Here is a 17,894-nt window from a genome sequence, read left to right as displayed (position 1 = left end):
CAGGGTTGGAGGCTCCGAAATCACCAGTCAGAAGCAGGGCTGTATGGGGACAGGGATCATTCAGCCTCTGGGGCTCCCTCACAGCTGGATGACCAAGGGCAAAGACGAGGGGGTCAGTCTCCCCACCCTGAGCAGCTGGGTCGCCAACAGACAAGTGGCAGCGCTGTACCCAGACTCCTGCCCAGGCCAGAATGGACAGAGGCTTGGGAGGGAGCCTGCTTAGCTGAGCAGTTCCAAGTAGGTGACAGGGACCTTGCCCTTCTTGTTGCCTCGCTCACCAATGAGCCAGTCAGGGTCCATGCCAGGCAGGCTGTAGACAGTGATGAGCTGAAGAGGGAGGACAGAGAGCTGTGTCAAGGTCCCAGACAAAGGCAGAACTGGCCACCAGACTGAGGGGACAGAGCTGAGACTCTCATGACACACGGGTATCCACATCTAGTGACGCGAGGGCAGTCACCTCCCCACCCACTCTGGAGACACGGCAGATTAGAACGTGTGCCTCCCTCCACCCTCCTCATATTCTACCCCCCAGGGCCCCTCAGAGACTGGAGTCTTCAGGCCCAATGCCCTCAGTTGCAGTTGCTGACTCTTCCTTTCCTCCCACCCCCTGTAGCCCCCAGGCCCACCTCATCAGCCAGCAACGCCAGCTCACTGCTGTCAGCTGCCTCGTAGTCATACAGCACACGGGCCTTTCGGGTTCCGCTGGCAGGTGGAGCCACTTCCTCCAAGCAGAGAGCAGCCTCCGCTGGAGGGGCCAGGCCAGCCACAGAGGGCACCACAGGCATCGTGGCTGCAGTGGTGGTGGGTGAAGTGCTGCTCAGGGGTGGGGAGGCAGGCTCTGTAGTGCCCACGAAGGTGCCTGGAAATCTGGGAAGGAGAGGAGGGACATGTCTCAACATTGGAAGCCATCTCTCTCTGAGTCAGCCCTGGGCATCCCTCTTGCCCCAAAATACTAGCTGGGCCCACTCATACTGCCCCAGAACCCCTTCCCCAGTCTCGGAGACCCCACTCTACTACTTACATGGCTCCCTGAGAGCTGGAAGCATGAAGGGAAAAGCAAGGTGAAAAAATGAGATGTGCTGCCCCCTTACCTTGTCATCCTCTCCACCCACCCCCAGCATTCTCCTGGGACTGGTCCTAGAGCCCCGGGGTACTCACAGCTCATGAAGCCCAGCTACCCATTACCATACTAATGAGGTGCCAGGGCCCAGAGAGGGACATGATGACACCCATCAGAGAGTAAGAGGCTCAGCTGAGAGCTTTCTGAGCTCAGGTAAAAGGTTCATGTCCAAAGGAGACTGGGCTGCCTTTGAATTTGAAAGCCAACTCATGCCCCCCGCCTGCCCCAAGTGGACTCAGTGGTGTCTGGCCCAGCACCCACACCTGCCCAGCTGTTTCTGTAAGTCCAGCATGTGGCGGTAGCACTGCGCATAGTAAGTCGTCTGAGACTCGACGAACTCATGGAGGCAGCGAAGGTGGTTCACCTGTGGGGAAGAGGCCCGGTGATGACTTCCAGTATCTGCCCATGGGGCTGGGGGGTATATCTTCAAAATAAAACGTGTTGCTCTCAAGTTGATTCCAACTCAAAGCAACCCTACAAGACGGGAGAACTGCCATATAGGGTTTCCAAGGCAAAATCTTCATTAGAGCAGACTACCACCTTTCTCCCACGGAGTATCTGCTATTTTCAAACTGCCAACTTTTTGGATTTGCCACCCCATCCTCTGCCAGATCCTAGACCAGCATTCCAATCTCTTCTCCTCAAGTCTCCTGCTTCCTTAGAAGACAGAGATAACACTATCCTTCAGGACTTGCTCTGCTAAAAGCAGCATTTCCAGCCCCAAGGGCATCTGTGGGTAACACTCAGATTATACCCTTAAACACCATACCATCAAGCACTCTTTTCCCATCTTCTAAGATTCAAGTACATTGAGGGGTGGCACAAAGACAGTGATCAGAGGAACTGGGGTAGAAATTACTGAATTGGTGTATGTTCTACATATATTCTCTACAACAACAAAATATATATATGTGTGTATATACATATGTATATATGTATAAAATTAAAAAAGGAGGAATTGGGGGCAAGACTTACATGAGTGCTACTGATTCCCTCCAGTAAGAGACGGGTCACTTCTGCCTGCCGGTCAAACTCTGTCTGGGCCACTCGGAGCTCCTGCTCAGCCTGGGAAGGGCAGGACACTGAGAATGTGTGTGACAGCAAGACTCACCTTTCCCTGCTTCCTTCCTCCCATCATCCTTCTCCAGGGCCCTTAGGCCCACCAGGGAACAGCTTCCTCTTCCCCTCCATGTTCAGGATGTCACTGCCCCTAAGGGTGAAGACTGGTATCTGGGGTGTGTGGGTGCACTTTCCACCCATGACATCAGACCTGGAGCCCAGACCAGAGCTCAGGAACCCTAACCCTTGGAGAAGCTGCAAGCCCACTCAGGAAGGTCCCCCTTGAGCTGGTGGATCCATGAGACCAGCAGCTACAGCAACGGGCCCTTCTGTGCTTTGCCATGAGCATACCTGTTCATTTCCTCTTTGGAAACTACCACCCATTAGGGGGATAATCCCCAATTAGCAAATACCTCCTGAGTGCCTACTGTGTGCTGCCAGGCTCTGTGGAGTAAAAGTTTCTGTACAGAGGGAAAATGAGGTCCAGAGACGGACCTCATGTATGGGCAGAGCCCAGAACTAGAAACCAGACCTCATTCCTACAGCTGTAGGTGTGCCTGGACCCTTATTCCCTACCCCTTGCTAGCCCTCTCCCCCAAGCCCAGTACTACTCACCTTGTCCACCTCATCACTCCAAAGCTGCAGAGACCACGACAGGACCAGTCAGCAGGGGAGGGGAGGTGGGCACCAGTCAGCAAGGCGGGGAGGGGTGGACAGCTTAACCCCAGAGCCCATGCCCTGCCCCAGCTCCCAGAGACCCCAACCTCTTCCCACCCCTTCCCTCTACACCTCCCACCACATAATCCTCACCCATCAAACCAGGAGCTGAGGCTGGCATGAGGCCTGGTATGAGCAGGGACTGACACCACAGTCTAGTCTGACATGCCACATGCAGGGAGGGGGAGAACAGCCAGCTGGGAAGTCCTGCTTGTGTTTCTCCCATGTCTCGCCTACAGTGTAAGCCCCATCTCGGACTGGGGTCTCAAGGGAGACCAACTGTCCCCCACCACTCCACCCTGACACCCTGTCACTTGGCTAAAGCTGGTGGGCTGGGAGGCAGGACCATGTGACCCTGGGCCAGTCACTGAACCTTTCTGTTCTTCGGCAGAGAAAGACAGCCTCGTGCCTGAGTCACACTGGGGTTCAGTGGCAAAAGAAAAAAACAGGGCAGTCTCCACCCGCCAGGATATTTCTCCTCCCACTCGGACCAGGAAGGAGGGCAGGAAGTGTCATCCAAAGTCTAAAGAAGAAAAATCCCCCCTCCCCCCACCATGACTTAGTAGACCCATTTCTCCTACCTACTTCCAAAAATCTACCCTAAGACAGTAACCTGAAGTACACAAAGCAAAACAAGGCCAGTCCCTGTGGACAGAGATGTCCGTCCTCCTCGTTGTTTATAAAAACAAGGTATGTGACCTAATAGGGCCTACTGAACTATGGTTGGCACTCTTGAGGGACAATTCGCAGCTAGTGAATGACTGCACGAGGAAAAGACATGTCAACATGCTTATGACAGAAATGAGTCTCGCAGGGGTCTACGAGAAGATCACCATGGAGGGAAATGGAAGAACAGAGAGGCAGAAAAGGCACAGCAGTGGTTGTGATAGGCGTGATGTGATCAGCCTATTTCCCAAACTCTAAAGAGTAAATACCAAGTGTCTCAACAGTGCTGTAAAAAAAAAAAAAAAAAACCAGAAACAAAAACAAAACACCAAGACATTCAAAGCCTTCATAACCCAGCCCCTGACCACTTTCTGTCCCACCTCCCACCACTATCCATTCTTTTCCCCTACACTTTCAGCCTCAGTCATTCTTGGGCACACTCTCTTATCAAACCTCTGGGCCTCTGCATAAGCTGTTCCTGGCACCTGCAATGCCTTCCCTCTCCCTGCTCACTCTTAAGGCCGCCTCAGGGTTCCACGGAGCAGATGTGGTACAAAGGCAGCTGGTGAACCAGTGGTCATCCTTATCACCTGGCTTTAGAGATCTGTGAGCTCCTGGAAAGCAGGGCCCAGGCTCTTCCTCTCTATCCTCAGGGCCCACACAAGGCCTGGCACTCAGCAGGCAGTGAGTGGAGACAGGCGCAGAGGTGGGGACTGGTGAGAGCTGCTCAGGGTTGTGGTGAACGGGGGCGGGCAGAGTGTCAGACCCCCTGGAGATGGGACAACTGTCGTCTTATGTTCACCACACTGTTCAGTCTAACTGGCTCCTCCTCAGCATTTTGTCGGGAGAAGCAGGTCAAGCAACATGGTCACGAGGCATGGAGGACAGATAGGCGGGTAGAAATAGGAGCTGCTGCTTCCCCTTTCCCCCTACTGCTTCCCCCAGCCTCAGGCCTTGCCCATCCAGATGTGCAGTGCCCCTGCCTTACCCTCCAGCCCCTGCTTCCTGGGCAATCGGGGCCAGATGTGGGAGTGGGATGTGGGAGGAGAGGCGGCTGGGGGTGGGGTGGGTGGGGGCGCTTACCGCGGAGGCGCTGGCCGAGAGAATGTAATTACGAGGTCTAGTCTCCTGAAAGTCAGGCACCGTCTGGCGGGGAACAGAGTTCACGGAGGGGCCAGGGTCACGCTGGGCTGGGGCTGGAGCCAGGGCTCAGGCCATAAGGCCATCCCAGAGTCTCCCACAGGGAGATGCCAGGAACCCCCAGCCCCAGGGACAGGAGGCTATACACAAACACAACATGGAAACCTCTCTCCCCACTCCAACCTCCTGGAGACAGAGTGGGGCTTAGGATAAGTCAAGACAAAGACAAAGTAGGGGGACATGGACAGGGATTCCCCATGAGCAGATGTGGCAAAGAGCCAGCTCATGGCTGCTGTCAGCATCCCTACTCCTGGTTAAGCCAAAGGTTGGGTCCGGCCCACAGGTCATGGCCCCCTCCTCCTTGACCAGTCTCATTCAGACACCCCAGTTACAGCCACAGTCCCCCAATAAAACCTGCCCCCACCGTAGCTTTCTCCATCCCAGATTTGCCACACATCACATCTCTCGCTCCTGCATCAAGGACCAGACCCCTCCCCCACAATGAGGGTGGACAGATGATTGCATGGATGGACAGAGTGACAGGTTTCAACATTTGCAAAAAGCTGACCCACAGGCTCCAATGCCCAGCATTCCCCCCAAACCAGAGGCTATGCATGGTAGAGGCTCTGGTGGGGAGACCAGCTGCTTGCAAAATGCCCCCAGGATGTGCCCTGGGCCAGTCACCACCCTGTGGGCCCAAGGACAAGATGGGCAAGTCAAGCAGCAGCACAGCACGTGGGACAGGTATACTCACATCTCCCTCACACTGAGCCAAGTTACCCAAAGCAGAACAGAAAAGAACAAAAACAAAGAGTTAGTGAGTCCACAAGTGCAGGTGGGAGCAGGCCCCCCAGGCCCCAGTGAAAGGGGACACTAGGCAGACAGATGACATAACCCCACCTTCTGGAGGGAGTTCTGATATGTGCTTGTGTGTGCTTGGGGCTGGGTACTAGGGATAGAACTGCCTGGCTTGAATCCTCTGGGATGCTGTAGCTGGGGCTGCCTGGCTCCCAGCTGTAGAGAGGGTTCCTGGCCTCACCAAAAGTTATGAGACTAGGCTAACCAACTGAAGAAGAGTTCATGCCACTCCAGTGACTAAAGAAAGGCTACCCTAGTCTGCTAGGTGGAAGAAGTTGTTCTGGCCAAATTACTGGGGACAGGCTATCTAGCCCCAAGTGACAGGGAGAGATTGTCCTGTCCAGATGACTTAGAAGAGGTCATCCCAAACACCACTGGATCACCTAGCCATCCCCAACAGACTCCAGTAGCTGAGCCCCTGCCTCCAACTTGGACAGAATATGCCTACATGAGCTGAGAGCCTGCCCATGACTCTCGTCAGAGGCAGCACAGGTCCATAGTAGCCCCAGGTCTCTGAGGTCATGCTGTGGGAGGGAACAAAAGGAAGGTTTGGGGCTCGGTCTCTCATGGGCAACTATGAGTCTAGGTAGGGTCAGGCCTTCTTCGGCCAAGAAGCTGGGCAGACATGGGGGCAGTTTCCTTAGCACAGTCTGGACCTCCTCAGGGTGTGGGATGATTTTCAAATCACCGCACCACTAAGCAGCCTGGCATCGCAGGGCTATGCCCACCTGGGTCCAGCTCTCCTAATCCTGGGCCTGGTCCTAGTTGGAGCATTCCACGCTCTATGTCCCACAGTCCAGCCAGGTGGAACAGGTCTCAGGGAGTGAAAGGGGAATCTAGGCCTAGTCCAATCTCATGGGGCTCTTAAAAGAGTCCCTCAGACATGCCCTGAGTAGGTGGGTGGTCAGCTCCAAGGTTCTCCACATCATGGCAGGGGAGCCTGAGGACAGGGCACCAGGGCTCCAGCGTTCAAGCAGCAGGTGGAAGAGTTAGTAAGGGGGTGGCATGCCCGGGCAGAGCCTGGGACAGAAAGCAGAGCATACAAGGAAGGCGGGGGAGGGGCATGCGAGAGACTCCAACTGGCTGTCTGGGAAGGTTGTGGGGTGCCTTGGGCCCAGATGGGGGTACTGCTGGTCCACCTACCCCATAAATGACTGCCTTGGGGCCCAGAGCTCTGGGGCCACCAGGGTTCCCTTAGGGGTGGAGGGCAGACAGGCATGACTTGAAGTGGCCAGCCCAGCCCAACGTCCCCCAGCCAGGCCACTCCAGGCAGAGAGAGAGGAGAGAGGACATGCCACACATTAAGTCCCTTCACGCCCCTGTGGTTCCAGCCACAGTCTGGTGGGGCTGGGAGCCCAGCGGGGACACCTACCGTGGCTTTGGCTTCAGCGGCCTTGGCCTTCTTCAACCGTGCTTTGCAAGCATCCAAGTCCAGGCGCCGGTTTTGGAGGAGCCGCCTCTCCTTCTGCAGGTTGGGGAATGGAACAGTGAGACCCTGAGCAGCCCTGAGTCTGCTACAGACCTTTGGCTATGGCAACATGGCCCTCAAGACCATCTTGTAAAGACAGGGGGGCTCACAGAGGGGAAGATATCTACTCCAGGTCACTCAGTCCACAGCAGACAAGTCTGGGGAGGCCCCAGCAAGGGGAGGAGAATCTGTGCTCAGAAGGTCAAAGGAAAGGGCTATTACATTACCAAGAAACTAAATGGCCAAATGGAACCCAAGACCTAATTGCCCTTCAGGCCTGGAATTGAACACACTCCTGTGGCTTCCAACCAAACAAAAGACAGGGATATGAGCTGAACATTTACATTACCTAGATACACTCCTTGGAGAGAGCAATCATGGGAGAATAGAAGAGCTGTATATGTGCAGGGAGACAGCTCTAGGGGCAAGAATGCATGAGAGGGAAGGACACAGGGAAGAGGTAACTATGGGGAGGAAGTAGGAGGAGAGCTATTGCATTGTGGGAGATTGCAGTCAATGTCATGAGACAAAGTGTATGTGAACTGCTGTATGGAAGATGAATTTGCTTTGTAAACTTTCACCCAAATCAAAATTTTAAAAAGGAAAGAAAGAAACTGAGTGGCCCAAGACCCCTCACCGAAATGGTCTTCCAGTCTCCTTCCAGGAAGTTGCGCAGGGGCGTGAGGAAGTTGATGGAGGCTGTGTGGATAAAGTCCCTCTCAGCACCTCCCAAGCGTTTTTCAGCTTCTGCCACCTTGATTAGTGTCTTCCCTGAGAAAACAGGGTTGAGAGGTGAGCAGAGGGCCAGGCTGAGGCTGTGTGACCCCAGGAAACAGGAGATAGCTTAGAAAGACATGCTGAAGGAGTCTGGGCAAGAATGCTAAGTGCAGAATGGTTTGCCTGGCAAAAAGTGGAGGCAAAAAGTGGATATCAACTGAGGACAGACAAATAAATGGCGGGACATCCCCAAACTGGAGTACTCTGTAGTCTTAAAAAAAAAAACCTGAGGTGGGGGGGTGTGCCTCTGTAATGGCAGAAGGAAAAGCTTGACAAGTCCTCTCCCAAAAAGCAGTACCAACACTGTACAAAACTGTCAAAAAAAGAACCATTTCAGAACTCTGGAAATTGACCAGAGTAAATAACAAATGATGAAGTTTTTATTCAAGAAGAAATACTGGACCTCGGTAAAAGAATAAAATATCTAGGAATAAGTTTAGGCAAGGAAGTAAACCACCTTTACACTAAAAACTGTGAAACACTGCTGAAAGAAATTAAAGAAAAGCTAAATAAATGGAAAAAAAAATTCTATGTTCATGGATTGACAGAAAGGCAGTTATCTGCACAGGGAGACAGCTCAGGGGGCAGGAATGCATAGGAAAGGACACAGAGAAGAGGTAACTACAGGCAGGAAGTGGGAAGAGAGCTGCTGCATTGTGGGAATTGCAGTCAATGTCATGAAACAAAATGTGTATGAACTGCTGCGTGGAAAAGGAATTTGCTCTGTACACTTTCACCCAAATCACAATAAAAATTATATAAAAAAAAACTCTGTTCATGGATTGGCAGACTTAATACTGTTAAGATGTTAATTCTACCCAAAGTGATCTACAGATGCAGTATAGTTCCTATTAAAATTTCAACAGTCTTTTTTTGCAGAAATGGAAAAATTAATACTCAAATCCATAAGAAATTACAAGAACTTGGAAAAGCCAAAACTATCTTGGGGGGAAGAAAAAAGTAGCAGAACTCACATTTCCAATTTCAAAATTACTACAGAGCTCTGACAGTAAAAACACTGATAGGGATAGACATACAGACCGATGGAACAGAGGTGAGAATCCAGAAATAAAACCGGAGCTCTATGGTCCATTTATTTTCAACCAGGAGGCCAAATCCATTCAACAGAGAAAGAACAGTCTCTTTAGCAAATGGTGATGGACAACTAGATTTCCACATGCAGAAGAATCAAGATGGACCCACATGTTATATCATATACAAAAATTAACTCAAAATGGATCAATCCCCTAAATAAAGAGCTAAACTCTTAGCAGAAAACACGGGTAAAACTTCAGAGTGTTCTTCCAGGCAATGGCCTTTTAGATATGGCTCCAAATACACGAGTAACAAGAAAAATAAATAAACCAGGCTTCATCAAAATTAAGAACTTTTGTACACCAAGTAACATTATCAAGAAAATGAAAAGGCATCCTACTGAATGAGAGAAAATATTTGGAAACCATGTACCAGATAAAGATTTACTATCCAGAATACATAAAGAACTCTGAAAGCCTAACAACAAACAATAAGCCAATTAATAAATGGACAAAGAAACGGCTTAGACGTTTCTCCAAAGAAGACAGAAAAATAGGGAAGAAGCCCGTGCAAAGACGCCCCACGTCAGTGTCATTAGGGAAACATATCCAAAGCACGATGAGATACCACTTCACATCTACTAGGATGGCTATTACTTCAAAACAAAAACAGAAAATATCAAATGTTGCAGAGGATGTGGAGAAATCTGAGCACGCCTACGCTGCTGGTAGGAATGTAAAATGATGCGGCACTGTGGAAAACAACAGGAAAACCCTATGACCCAGTAATTCCTAGGTATGTACGCAAAAGATCTGAAAACAGTGACTCAAACAGACACATGTACACCAATGTTCATCTTCACACTATTCACAATAGCCAAAGGGTGAAAATCAACAGATGAATGGATCAACAAAATGCAGCATATCCACACAATGAAGTATTATTCAGCTCTAAAGAGAAATGCAGGACGTATACACGTCACCACGTAGATGAAGCTGGACACATGATGCTAAGTGAGATAAGCCAGGTACAAGAAGACAAGTATGCTACGATCCCACTTAAATAAATTAACTAGAATGGGAAAACTCATCCATCGGGACAAAAGATTTGTGGTTACCAGGGGACCAATCCCCTCCACCAATGGCAAGGGGAAGACAAGGAGCCAAAGAAATAATAATAATGAATGGGACAACAAAACAAAACCAGCAAGGACAAAGAAGACTGGAACAACACTATCCATCAACTAGACCTAAATGACATTTATGTAACCCTCCGCCCTGTAACAACATATTTTTCAAGTGCACATGGAACATTCTCCAAGATAGACCATATGTTAGGCCATAAAACAAATCTCAATACACGTAAAAGGATTAAAATCATACCTAGTGTGTTCTCTGATCACAGTGAAATCAAATTAGAAATCAACAACAGAAGAAAACTCAGAAAATCCACAATATTTGGAAATTAAACAACATACTCCTGGTGGGAATATAAAACCACACAGCTACTGTAGAAGACTGTTCGGCAGTTTCTTTTTTATGTTTAAAATGTTAAACAAATTTACCATATGACTCAGCATTTCCACTCCTAGGTATTTACTCAAGAGAACTGAAAACATATGTCCACACAAGAACTTGTATAAAAATGTTCATAGAAAAACCAGCCAGATGTCCATCAGCTGGTGAATGGACAAAAAAACACAGTATTATCCACATAAAGAAGTATTAAGTCAGCAATCAGAAGAAATGAAATCCTGAAATATGCTACAATACAGACTAACCGCCGAAACATTATGCTAAGGGAAAGACCAAACCCACCATCATCAAGTTGATTACGACTCATAGTGATCCCCACTGGGTTTCCAAGGCAGTAGATCTTCACAGATGTAGACTGCCTCATCTTCCTCCCGCGGAGCAGCTGGTGGGTTTGAACTGCTGACTTTCTTTCTTTTTCTTTAATTGTGATTTGGGTGAAAGTTTACAGAGCAAATTCACTTTCCATCCAGCAGTTCACATATACTTTGTCTCATGACATTGACCATAATGCACCACAATGCAACAGCTCCCCCCCGACTTCCTCCTGACAGTCACCTCTTCCCTGTGTCCATTCCTCCATGCATTCCTGCCCCCTAAGCTGTCTCTCTATGCATAAACAGCCCTTCTTTCTCCCATGATTGTTCTCTCCAAGGAGTGTATCTATGTCAGGTAAATGTTCAACTGCTGACTTTCCGATTAGCAGACAAGCGTCTTACCACTATACCACCTGAGTTCCTTAAGTAAAAGTCAGATGCAAAAGACTATATATTTCATTTATATGAAATGGTCAGAAAAAGCAAATAGAGATAAAAACACATTACTGGTGGGTGAGAGTAGGGACTGACTGTAAACGGACATGACACGGGGTATTTTTGGGGTGGGTGAGATATTCTTTAAACTTGATTGTGCGGATGTTTGTATAACTATGAAAAATTACTAAAACTCATTGAATTACACTCTTAAAATAGGTGTATTTAATGGCTTGTAAATGATACCTCAATAAAAACTGTTAAAAATGGTAAGGAAAAAAAAGGTGGACCTCTAAAGGCTTCTGTAAACGGGTATCTGTAGTAGAATGCCTAGTTAAAAAATCAGGTTGCAGACTAGGAAACATGGTCTGATCACATAAAAAAATACAAATGGTGAGAAAGAAGGACTGTGTATGCACAGGGAGACAGCTCAGGGGGCAGGAGTGCATGGAGGGATAGACACAGGGAAAAGGTAACTATCGGGAAGAAGTAGGAGGGAAGCTGTTGCATTGTGGGAAATTGTAGTCAATGTCATGAGACAAAGTATATGTGAACTGCTGTATGGAAAGTGAATTTGTTCTGTAAATCTTCACCCAAATCACAATCAATAAACACACACACACACACACACACACACAGTGATGGTCATACAACCTGGTGAACATAATTCATCACTGAACTGTACACGTAAAAATGACGAAAATGGCAGATGTTTTACCACAATCAAAACACACAAACAAACCAGAACTGGGTAAGGAAGACTTCCATTTTTCACTATTTTCTTCTGCATTGATTGGGGTTTTTACAATAAAGATACATTCTGGTATTATTTGTATAATGGAAAAAATGGAGGGTGGGAGGGAGGGAAAAATGGAGAGCCAGAGATTATATCCCCCAAGCTCGGCTATGGGATCTGGCTCACCGTAGGGAGTGGTGGGCCCCAGCTCACTGGCCGCCTCTGCCATGTACTGAGCCAGCAGCTCCCCATTGGTGACCCGTGAGGGGACCTTCCTGTCCAGCTTCTCATACAGGAACTCCTCCACTCGGGCACCTGTGAGGAGACAGCAATCAAAGCCACAGGGCTCTTTGGTCCAAGCCCAAGTATGAAAGCCATGAAGACAGAAACAGACCCAGATCAGGCCTTATCCATGGAAGCGCCCAGCCTGGTGACTTTGGAATATTCTCTTGCTATGCTCTGGTAGCATAGTGCCTAAGGCACTTGATTGCTAACCAGAAGGCTGGAGGTTCAAACGCACCAGCCATTCCTTGGAAGGAAGACTGGGCAATCTACTTCAGTAGTGATGTTGCTGTTGCTGTTGTTATGTGCCATCGAGTCGGCCCCCACTCACAGCAACCCCTCCTTGGGTTGCCGACTCGACGGCACATAACAACAACAACATGTTCACCTCAAACCTGTGAGACTGGCACTACTAACACCTCACGCTATACAAGAAAAGGCTCAGAGATATTAAGTATCTGCCCAAGGGCACACAGCTGGGGGGGACAGGGCCAAAGTCAAAGCCAGTCCACTGCCTTCCTCATTACAACATGGATTTACTGGGCAACATACACACGTGAACAGTTTCCTGGCCCTAGCCCCCAAAAGGCCTCAAGGGATTCACCCCATCAGATTTACAGGCAGACAAACCTCACAATGCCATGTCCCCCTTTCCTGTGGGTTCTCCTGCCATTTGGTTGTTCTCACTCCTTGCTTGCTGTGTGACTTTGGGCAAGCCTCTTTTCATATCTGGGCTTCACTGACTTCTCTAAAATGACTGAGTTTATGTTTTCCTGTCTTTCCTCCCAAGTGTGTTATAGTCTCCAGCTATTTCTTCAACTCCTTCGTGCAAAACTTAGCTCCTTCACTGCTCCAGAGAGAGCACCGTGGAGCCCAACACTGAGCCTCTTGTTTTCTGTAACTAGCATTTCCCACACCAGGTTCTAACCCAAATCCTACCTGCTCAGCTGTGCAGTCCCACCTGCCTGGCCTCAGCGGGGCCTGGCCTCCGGCCAGCTTCCCCAACCCTCACCCTCGAGGGCCGGCCTCCGTCTACTCACTAGGGTTGGGCTGCAGCAACACCTCTGTCTGCCTCAGGATCTTCTCCGTCCAGTTCTTGGTGCTGTCCGCCCGGGTCAGAAGGTTTTCAAAGTGGGCGTCGAGCTCGGTCTTCTCAGCCTGGCCAAATTTCTCCTCTGTGAACTGTAGGGGGAGGGCGGAGAAGGGGAGGGCTCAGAAAGAGAGAGGCCTGCACACAGGTAGACTGAGGGTTGCTCCCCCCACAACTCCTGCTCCCAGCTAGAACCCAGGTCCCAAGGTCAAGAGACTTGCTCTGCTCCTAATCTGCTCTGTGACCTTGATCAAGTTACACTCCCACTCTGGGCCTCTGCTGGTTCCTCTGTTTGGACTCAAGTTTACAGATCATAGCTTCTTCTGGAAATCTGATGAAAGCTATAGACCCTCTTCTGCCAGAAACGCACACTTATACAAAATACAGCATAAATTTAGAGGGGGAAGGAACCCTCAGGAGCCCATTTTTAGGGGTCCTTCCACCCTGGCCCTGCAGAAGGACTTGGTGGAAAGGGCTCGTGGAACAAACAGGGCAAGGAGTGAGGTCTGGGTTTTCGACAGGGAGCAGGGAGCCCTCTGAGGGAGGAGGTGCTAAGGGATTGAGTGGGAAGAAATCAGGCTCTGGAGTCAGAGACCTGGCTTCAAGTCTCAGCTCTGCCATTGACAAGCTGTGTGACTTTGGGCAAGTAGCTTTGCCTCTCTGAGCACTGGTCTCCTAAGCTGAAAACTGGGGCTAATAAGAGCATCTCCTTCATAGGGTGTATAGATGGCATAAGGAAGATGACAGTAAGACATTAAGGCTGGGTTCTGACACACAGTCAGCATTCAGTGGAAGGCAGGAGTGCTGCTGCTGCTGCTAAGAAGGGCCTGTGGGCCAGGGAATGTGTGGGGAGGGAGCAGAGCCAAATGACACACGGCACATCACTAGCTCACTGGGACAAGCTGCTGGATATAGCCAGGGCCCAGGAAGTTTGGCCACCCTACCACAGGGCCAGGCAGGGACCAGGATGCCACACGAGTTTCTCCTCAGGGCTGTTCCACTGAGGAACAGCCCGAAACCAGCCCAAAACTCTGGCAACTCGGATCTAGATGGGCCTTGAACCAATGTCCCCATTTTCCAAACAGAGACACCAAAACCTTCTCTAGCCAGGGCAAGGGGCCCACCCAGGATCACAGCCAAAGAGCAAAAGAGAAAAGGCCTGCATGATAAGGCCAGTAATAATAAGAGACACTGCCTCTCGCATCTATGGCTCGGTCCACTCAAGTACTTTATACCGATGACCGTACTGGCTCCTCCAACCCTTCCAAGGCAGGCTGGATTAAGTTTCCCATTTTATAAGTGATGTTACTGAAGCTAAGCAAGGGACCCGGACTGTGCTGGATGGACTCAGGCAGAGTCATCATAACCCGGAGCCTGGAGGTCCTTCCTGAGGTCTGGGCAGCAACAATAATCCAGAGGCCACCGGGCTGCCCCAGCTTAGGGGAGCAGGACGCAAGCGCCTGACAGAGTTGGGCTGCTCGGCAACCATCAATTATGTAGCAGAGCTTGGGTTTCTTCCCGCAGGGCTGGGCAGGCTAGGCCACCAGGATTACAGCCTCCAGCTCCCCACCTGGGGACCAGCTGCTCCTGGTCCTCCTTCTACGTCCCTCACTCTTGTTGCCTCTGTCTCTTCTTCTGCATCAGGCTCCCCCCACACACTGTGGTTTCCCTGGGTCAGGTCTCAGGCCTGCCCATCCCCCTGCTGGAAGCCAGGCCCTGAACAGGCCTCACCTCACCCAGCCCTGGGGGGAGGGTGTTGTTGTTGTTGTTATTTGAGGAAACTCATCTGGAGGGTTAGAGAGGTGAAGTCAGCCAGAGAGTGGGGCTAACGGGACCTGTCACACAATGTGGAGGTGATTAGCTCTGTGGCTGGCACGCAGTCCAGGCTTGATAGATACTAGCTGGTACTATCAGATCATCACTATGATGAATAAAATGCCTCTCTCACCTCCCTCCTCGGTTCCCAGAAGCTACCTGGGGACCTCCTTACCCTGATGTACCAGAAATTCTTTGTACTCAACATCTCCAAACCCAGGCTAGCCTGGCAAAACAGGCACTTCAGCATCTCTCCTCCCCATCCCCTCCCACCTTGTTCCTCCCACCTCACAGGTACCTTCACCCCACAGTCGTCTGCCACCCTCTGGTGATGAGCTGCTGTGGTATGTCAGCTCTTTATTATTACTGCTACCACTACTATTACTACTAATAGTACTCACACTATCATTTCTCCTGTCCACCCCCACTGGCATCATACTCATTCTCAAACATGCCTTACATTCTCCTGCCTCAAGGTCCTCACCTGGGCTGTGCTCGTCACCTGAATACTCTCCCTGGGCCAACTTCACAAAACCTTCCCTACTTTCCCCACTTGGAAGGCATTCCAGAATCATCCATGCAAAAGGGATCCTACCCTCGGAATTCTCATCCTGAGGCCATGGCTTTGTGCCTGCCAGGGTGGGGGTAGAGATGAGGCTCTTCAAGTTGTCCCTGGTACGTGGAGGGGTTGAGTGCTTACCCAGTATGCCCTGGTGCCTGGCAGGGTGGCAGGTACTCAGAGGAGCTGCCCACGTATTGATAATGAAGAGCCTTCCTCCCACCCCTCCTAGCTGCGGGCTAGGAGGGGCTTCCCAGCTCATGACTCTATCCCCTGGGCAGGCTGGCCTCTGGCAGGTCCCCTGTGTGTCCCTTCCTGCCCATGTCACACTTCAAGTCCCTCTCTCTGCCCTGCCAGCCCTGCCACGGGGAAGGGGCCTGGTGCTCAGAGGCCTCTGCCTGCAGAGTCCAAGGCTGCTCCCTGCAAGATGGTAGCAGTAGGGGGTGGGCGTCTGAAGCCAGAGAAAGCCTCTATTTATAACCCTTCCAGCTCCCTCCTCCACTCTGGGAGGCTGGAGCCTGGGCACTGTTGGCTCCCACTCCAGTGTGGGACAGCAGTGAAGCCATAGGGCCCAAGCTCCCCGCCCCCCTCCACCACCACAACCACTACTCCCGGGCTCTTCTGGCAATGTCAGGTCAGGTGCTAAGGCCCCAGTAGAGCAGGAACCAGCAGATCAGGTTCTTCCCCAGATGCAGGAGATATCTCAGTTGCCATGCCAATGCTAGGGTAGATTCCCCACCTCCCAGTAGGACAGGGGCTATCCCAGGAGCTCTGGAGTCCTGGCATCCCCACTAGCACTGGGGGCACCCAGCAGGCTAGGAGAACCGAGCTGCAAATCCTCACCTACTGGGACACTAATCCTCATGGGGACACTTGGCTTTCTAGTAAACACAGCCTCACAGAGGAGGGAGGCATGGCAGGGGCTGGGCTTCTCCACAGAGGGCGGGCCAGGCTCAGTAGTGCCAACAAGGACAAGGACAACAACAGGACCAGAGCACTGCAATGGGCCAACCCCCCCTGCCTGCCAGATCTGACTGAATGTTCACAGCCACCATCTGAAGCAGGCACAACGTTACGCTCGATTTACCGACAGGGAGACTGAGGCTCAGGGAGGGGAAGACGCTTGCCCAAGGTCACGTGATGCACCAGCACACTACTGAACACACAAGCACCAACAATGAGCTGGCCTACAGTGACCACATACATGCCCAGTCCCATGGGAGCCTCATATTCATCCTGGCAGGGAGCTATTAATAATCCCGTTTTTCAGATGGAGAAACTGAGGCTCAAGGAGGGAAAGCCATTTTCCCAAGGTCACAGGAGGGAGCACTCATTTACAACCATATCAGATTCCAGATCAATATCATGACTTGAAGCTGCCTCAGTTTCTCTCCCAGGCCTCCAATGGATAGGACTGGTTCCAATCCTAGCATCATCTGCCTGGAGTTTCCCAAGAAGAGGCCCAGCTAGGCCTCAGCTCTCTCTCCATCACTCGCCAGGCCTGAGGACTAAGAGGAAACAGGCCTCCCAGAGAACAGAAAGGAAATAACCACAGCCCCCCTGGATTCTGGCCTGACTCTCCAAGCGTGTAAAAAGGTGTTGAAAGATCATAGCACCACGAGCCCATTGCACAGGTGTGGAGACTGGCTCAGAGAAGGGGTTTTGAGGGGCCCATGAGTCCCTAGACAAGGACCCAGGTCTCTACAAGCCCTGGCCAAAGCCAGAGTTCTGGCTGGGCAGAGACCGAAAGGGAGGAGCCCCCTGCTGCCCTCTCCCCTTCTCAGCGTGGCTCCCACAGAGCATGGAGCAAAAGCCAGGGAGGGCGGTAACCGAGCTGGTCGAAATGGTGGGCTCGGATCCCTCTTCCCCAGGTAGCAGAGCATAGGCCGGGCTCAGCCCCGTCCCTGGGCCACGCTGAGGGTGCAGCCAGTGTAACTAGCGGCCCCAGGCTCGCTCGCTCTTCTGGGCAGCGCAACAGTGGGAATTCCAGTGGGATGAGGGTGTCTTCTCTGCGGGAAAGGTGGCAGCTGCATTGGAGGGGCTTCTCCGGTATCCCCCAGGGTTCTGCTGCAAGAGCGCCCTACGCGCCACGCCCGGCACACATCCGGGCCCCGGTAGCCGGCCGTGCGGGAACCAGGACGCCCTGTCCAGCGCACCGCGCGGCGCCAGGCCTCACCTGTACCGCCCGGGTGAAGAAGATGCCCGCGTCCGACGCCAGCTTCTTCATGTTGAAGTCCATGGCGCGCTTGCACCGCCCGCCGCGCTCCACCCGAGCACAGCCAGGCAGC

General features: G+C 51.3%; 1 protein-coding gene across 1 annotated transcript; it reads right to left on the bottom strand.

Moving 5' to 3' along the window:
• Positions 1-219: 219 nt before the first annotated feature.
• SH3GLB2 (SH3 domain containing GRB2 like, endophilin B2) lies at positions 220-17,845 on the bottom strand. The gene is made up of 13 exons (XM_007944242.2): positions 17,783-17,845; positions 13,183-13,324; positions 12,047-12,175; positions 7,666-7,799; positions 6,933-7,025; positions 5,457-5,468; positions 4,646-4,708; positions 2,795-2,818; positions 2,096-2,185; positions 1,384-1,484; positions 1,022-1,036; positions 627-867; positions 220-327 (listed from the first exon to the last, which is right to left on the bottom strand). Exons 1-13 carry the CDS (start codon positions 17,843-17,845, stop codon positions 220-222), a joined length of 1,215 nt encoding a protein of 404 aa, XP_007942433.1.
• Between the last annotated feature and the right edge of the window lie 49 nt (positions 17,846-17,894).

The sequence above is a fragment of the Orycteropus afer genome, unplaced genomic scaffold (genome assembly GCF_000298275.1).
Source record: "Orycteropus afer afer isolate SDZICR_OR568_19922 unplaced genomic scaffold, OryAfe1.0 scaffold00123, whole genome shotgun sequence".
NCBI classification, from domain to species: Eukaryota; Metazoa; Chordata; class Mammalia; order Tubulidentata; family Orycteropodidae; genus Orycteropus; species Orycteropus afer.
The sequence above is the reverse complement of the archived record's forward strand: the minus strand, read 5'-3'. Positions and strand labels throughout refer to the sequence as shown.